The following is a 6,334-nucleotide window of genomic DNA, read 5'->3' on the forward strand; positions in this document are numbered from 1 at the left end:
TGACAGGGGGTGGGGTGGGGTGGGATGGAGAAGGATGGAGCGAAGTTGACTTCGGCGAGATTTGGATTCAGAACGTATAAAGTCTCCAGTCGGGGTTAAATGTCACCCAGGGGCAACCAAGGAACTCCACAAATCCGCAGACGAGAATTTAAAATAACAATAACAATGATGATGATGCTGCTGATTATGCTGATGATGACGCTGATGATAATGATGATGATGATAATAATAATAATAAATATAATAATAATAATAATAATAATGATAATAATAATAATAATTAATAAATAAATATATAAATAATAATAGTTTTTATTTTGCCAGTAGGGCTCATTCATACGTACAATCGTTATTTGTTAAAGGTTATTCAAAATATGTGTTAATGCCACAGCAAAGTTATATAAACATGATGGATGGGACTGAGATGGAAAAATATGTTTAAGATATTAAAAATTTGTAAATAATTAGATAAATTATAAATTAGATAATTATATTAAGTCACAGATACAATTAATATATATAATCTAAGGCATGTAATGTTTTTCGTTCTCACCCTCTTCAAAAAGGATCTGAGGTAAGGATGCATCTGCCTTTGTCACCTAGCTCTGTCAAGCAGATATTTTTTTCTGCTTGGTAAATCTTCCCTACAGTCAAATATTTGGAAGCTGAATTTGCAAAAGAAAGACTGAAATAATTATCGTTTAAAGCTCAGTTTTTTTGCTCAATCTTTCATTTTGGCAAAATGTGTATATTGTAATTATTATTAGCATTAAGCGTGTCTCTTAAAGTTTTTAAAATAGTACGACTTTTTTCTGTTAGAAATTATCTTTTCTTTTTCTTTATTTACTGTTGATTTAAATATTTTATCCGAGTTTTATGGGCATTTATTCATTGAGTAGCCATGTTAATTTACAATTGGAAGAAAAATTGGCTTAGCAAATTAAAGTCTTTTCTCCCTCTAAACTGGAAATGGAAAGCAAAAATAATTTTCCAAAATAATTTTTTTTTACAAAGGCCACATGATTTTTAATTACATATAACAGCAGCTTCATTAGAAATAAGAATAATTAAATCCTGAATTACTGTGGGTGTATTTTTTTATATTTATACATCAGTTCTCTCTCTCCCCATTCTATGTACATACATACACATACATACACACGCACACACACTATTTTATTAAATCTGAAAAAATGTTCACAAATTGTTACTCAGAATTTCACGTGGCCGTTCACCAGATAGTTATATCTGTGAGATTGCTTGTGTGTGTGTGTGTGTGTGTGTGTGGACTGAACACAAACTTACTAGTTACGGCTGGAAAGACTTTGATCAAATTCCCGCACAGTCAGGACCGACCAAGTCTTAAACAACAACAGCAACAACTTGGTTACTCTTTAATCCAACTAGAACGAATGAGTGTAGATAAAGAATTTCTATCTCGCGAGTCGAAAGACATAGGTTCAGAATCAAACACTGACATCCAACTCAACTTCAACTTGAAGTTCTAGATAAAAGACATATCCTATATCGGTGGTTGTGGAACCGACAAGGAGAAGCGTTGCTTCGGCAGTTTACGTTGCTTGAGTTATTTGACGGCAGTTGACGCAAGTTGGTGGTTGTAGTTGACTGTCGTTGACATTAACTGTCGTTGACATTAACTGTCGTTGACATTAACTGTCGTTAGTTAATGTTAACTGACGGTAATTCACGGTATTCATATTAACGTTAGTAGATGTTAGTTACGTTACTGGATAGCATATGACGGTGATTGACGATAGTTAACGGTGTTGACATTAGTTGACGGTAGCAGAGGTCAGTTGATGTTACTTAACAGTAGTTGACGATAGTTGACGTTAGTGAGCGGCACTTGACGGTAGTTAGCTGGTTCAATTTCTAGCAAAGCTGAAAATCCAAATTATTTTTATAGTGAGTTCAATTCCCTCCTGGAGAAGTCATGTGACATCTGTCCATCAACATGAAGAGGAGGAGGAGGAAGACTGAAGAAGACAGATGAAAAAGAAGAATGACGACGACGATGAGGACGCTGATAATGACGATGATGATGATGATGTTGACGATGATGTTGATGATGATAGATAATTCTGGTATTCATCGCAGCTTCCTTAATCTGATCGTCATTTCCTGCAACTTAGAATAATTTCTATAGAGCGAGGTCTTTTAAGATAGGACACAAGCCTTCGACTGTTGTTTCTGTGATGCGATGCCAGCTTTAGCTACAAATCGACTGATGTGTAAAGTTGCCCCAAAATGGTCTTTGCTTGAAATGATTTCGCCATTGGCATCAAGAAGAGGGGGCTGCACAGGAAGTGCTTGTCGGGCAGGTAGCGCTCGGAGGTAGTCCAAATTTTCTTGATACTCAGGGTCCGCAATGGTTAGCAATGTCACACTGCCATCAACGGTACCAATCACAATCGATGTTCCCAGAGCGTTGCAGGCCATTGTGTTTACTGCAGCATGCGTTTTGAAATTGGCTATCATTTTGGCATCAGATACTCGGAAGACGCGAATCGTTCTCCGACCGGAATGGTAATACACCACGTGTTGGTCATTCTTCGCGAAGAACACTTGGATATTGAAAACTCCTTCAGCGACTTTTGGAATAAACGTCCGAATTGTTTTGCCGTGTTTCAACTCAAGAAGTTCCATGCCTCCTCTTGAAGGAGCATACAATCCGTGTTTACCGTTTTTCGTTGACATTCCATTCCAACGCATAACAGAACGGATTAAAGTTTTCTTCTTCAGGTCAATTATGTTCCCCTTTTCACTGTCGACCACTGCAATTTGGTGTGCTTCGTGCGGCATGGCCACTACCTCTTGTATGTCTTTGTAGTTAGAATATTTCAACTGCATGGTAAACTGGAGATGTCCAGTTTTGGCATTGTAGATGTTAATGGTATCACAGCTTTTGTCCGTTGCAGGAACCGCGAGTTGAAGACTGCTACAAGTCAGTACAGGCTTGAGAAATTTCTTCATCGCATAATCAAATCTATAAACTTCGTCTCCGTCTGGAAATATGAAACAGGAACCGTGGCCCTTCTCTTCACTGACCACCGAAAAACTAATTACTCGTGTATTATCATCATTGAGCAGGACTACTTGTGTGTTGGCCTGAGCAATTTTCTTCATCATTTTCCCAGTTTTGGCGTCCCACACCACCACCCCGACCGATTCGGCAACCACCACGTATTTGCCATCTTTCGTGATGAGGGCACTCGAGATGATAGAATTGTGCGACCCCCCGGGTAAGTTATGCACCAGTTTACCTCGTTCCATGTCCCACACTCCCACACCATTTCGTGTCGTTGTAACACAAAGGTTGACATTTTCAGCAATATTCATCGATTCTATTGGCTTCTCCAGACGATCGATCGAATGAACATCTTCGAGAATGTTATCAAAGTTCCACACTTTGATAGTTTTGTCAATCGAAGAAGAGATCACTTTATTGTTCTTGCCGCGGACAGCGTCCATAGCGATAATACGTCCAAAATGTGCGTCCAGTACTTTCACCATATTCCCTTGCTTCACATCCCAGACATACAGGTTCCGCCTGACTCCGGCCACTACAAAATGATTGTTCTTAGTGAACGCTAATAAACTAAAAATTTGGTTTTTAGTCGGAATATTTCGAACGCCATGTGGCAGCTTCAGATCTTTTTGCGTGTCTTTCTTCAGATCATACAACTTGTAACCAAATGGAATTGTTACAAGAAGGTACGCTTCGTCGGGGGCCAACGCCATTGAGAAAACCGGTTCTGTGTTATTGTCTAGGGTCCGTTCGTAACGCCAACGGTTGCCACTCAACTTATAGGAAACCACGGCATTATCACTTATTTCAATGCAGGTGTACAAACGAGTTTGTTCTTTTGTCAAAACGATTCCACTGTGGAATTCAAATGGTTCGACAGAATGGTCAGAAATTTCAAGAGTCATAGCATTGTTGTCTTCATCATCATTTTTCAAGAACACCAAGTTATTACCTTTTTCTGTAAACGTTACCAACAGAATCGGCATCTTCAGTTCAGACTCAAAACTGTTAAGAAATTTACCTTCGATAGTCATTAAATACCATTCTTTCTCCTTCCAGACAGCCAAGTGTGAGTTTGAGACTGTGGCACCGAGCACTTGACCTTTGAACTTTCCATCAGGTTCGTTAATTATGTAATAGTCACCGGTGTAAATTAAACAAATAACTATTTGTTTGTTGTTTGTGTAACCGACAGCGTATTTGTCACTAGGGGATATGGATAAGTTTTGCATGATGCCCTCAATTTTAGGGGAAACGGTTCGTACCACGTCTCCAGAAGACAAGTCCCATATGATAAACTTGTTGGAAACAGAAACTACGTAGCGTCCATCTGTAGTAACGGCAATTCCGAAAGGGGCGAACGGATGACCTTCTAAAGAATATTGAAGAGGGCCGCCGGGCGTTTGTAAACAGTGATGTCCCGGAATGAGTGCACAGTTATTTAAGCCTTCACTTTCACACTGGTCGATAAGGCTGTGGATTTTTTGGTGGGAATTATAGTAGGGTAAAAGTCTGCCAATAATCTGAGGGCCGAGCATATCTGGGTAGTGGTTTAGCACCGAACTTGACAAACGGATAGCGTCTGCTATGAGTTTTACCTCCTTGTCGTAAGTATGCTCTAGGAGGTCTTCCAGATCTGCCAGAAGCGACTGCAGAGGCATTGAACTAAGCTTGGCGTGGAGCCAACGGTAATTGAAAATGACTTTTTCGTATAAATCCTCGTAACGATAAGATCGAATGAGCGAGTATGGTAACTCACTAAGTTTACGCAGGTTGTACCTGGTTACTATTACACCTTCGGCATTATTAAACACAAGTGGCTGCAGGGGTACCTTACGATCTCCTTCGCCGTGTTTGTCGTCTAGGTTAAACCTTTGGCGTTGAAGTTCGGAGTATTCAAAAGGTTTCGGAATACCACCCCCCCATGTTCCAATGAAATATTCTGCCAGATTTGAGTGTATTTCGCTCACAAAATTCAAGTTCTTCAAATAGCGTTCTTTAGCTGCGTCAATGAACTGTCTGTGGTACCAACCTATAACATTTACTCCATCTGCTTCCCTTTCACTCAGGTACCCAGGTAAATCGTTTCTTATCCGCGTCCACAACAAAGGCGGAATGCGGCGTGTAGGTGGCAAATGGTACTGATAGACATCATTAAGAACTTTTTCATCCAACGATAAAAGATCTTCGAGTTCCGTTTCTGAAAGCCCATTCTTCGATGCTGTTATATAACCCAGGGCATGCGCTACAAGTGTTTTGCCGTGTTGATTTTCGATTTTTTCCAGAAGTTTCGTGATGCTATCATGAATTGAATGCCCCAGTTGATTCGGTTGGGGTTTTTTATAAGATTTCCATCGGCAGATTTCGTCAAAAACCAGTTTAACATAGAGAGGTAAATTACATTTTGATATCGCCTCATTCACCACTTCCCATTGTTCGTTCGTTATGTTTCGATTGGCATTTTTCAACCAATGTTTAAGAATGGTGCTACTAAGGTTGTGCCCCAACGGTAAAATTTGCACGTAGTTTTCCTTCGATTCCACAATGGTATTCAAATTCTCCAAGATATTATAATAATTGGGCAATGTTGAAACGATAAGTTTGACGTTCGGAGCGAGTTTTCGAGGCACCCACGAGAGCTCGTGCGCCCCACTAGCAGCCGATAATTGATCTAGGGAGTCGAGGAAAATGATTAACGGTTTTTTAGCAGTGGCTGAACACATAACCTTCTTGAAGTGCTGTATGAGAGGCGCCAGTTCGTCCGGAACCTCCTCTTCCTGAATGTCATAGATGTAGCTGAGTTGCCGGCTCAAGGTGGTCAACAGTGGGACAATACTGGAACTGCAGGGTGTTGTACCGAGAAATCGGAGGATCATCACTGGCTTCTTGTTCCCAGTGAACCATGATGATACCTGTCGATATAAAAGAGAAGTCAGATTAGATCAGATTAATACGTATTAACACATTAAAGCACGCTAACAGAGATTAAGACAGATTAACATACGTTAAAACTGATAGATGGGTTAAGTAGACAAATATGAGCCAAATTTGACATTATTTGACCTGGAGCTTACAGCAACAAGAAGAAAAACGGCAGTAGCGATGATGGGAGTATTAAATAATGTGGTCCTAGGTATGCAATATCAGAATAAAAGACAGGATGGTAACGAAAGAGAGATAAAAAAAAAAAAGAGAGAGAGAGAGAGAGAGAGAGGAGAAAAATAGAAACGAGAGTTAGAAAGAGATTGGGGGACAAAAAGAGGAATGGTGGGAGAAAACGAGAGA

The 6,334-nt window shown here is 39.9% G+C and overlaps 1 protein-coding gene across 1 annotated transcript in view; it reads right to left on the reverse strand.

Moving 5' to 3' along the window:
- Positions 1 to 346: 346 nt before the first annotated feature.
- The window catches only part of LOC106874921 (NACHT and WD repeat domain-containing protein 2), a 27,617-nt gene continuing 21,629 nt past the window's right edge, over positions 347 to 6,334 (reverse strand). The window contains exons 6-7 of the mRNA XM_052977148.1: positions 6,054 to 6,112; positions 347 to 5,961 (exon numbers count right to left, since the gene is read on the reverse strand). Of these exons, the coding sequence (XP_052833108.1) occupies positions 2,179 to 5,961; positions 6,054 to 6,112 (3,842 nt within the window). The 3' untranslated portion in view covers positions 347 to 2,178. The remainder of the gene's footprint in view (positions 5,962 to 6,053; positions 6,113 to 6,334) is intronic.

The sequence above is a fragment of the Octopus bimaculoides genome, chromosome 27 (genome assembly GCF_001194135.2).
Source record: "Octopus bimaculoides isolate UCB-OBI-ISO-001 chromosome 27, ASM119413v2, whole genome shotgun sequence".
NCBI lineage: Eukaryota > Metazoa > Mollusca > Cephalopoda > Octopoda > Octopodidae > Octopus > Octopus bimaculoides.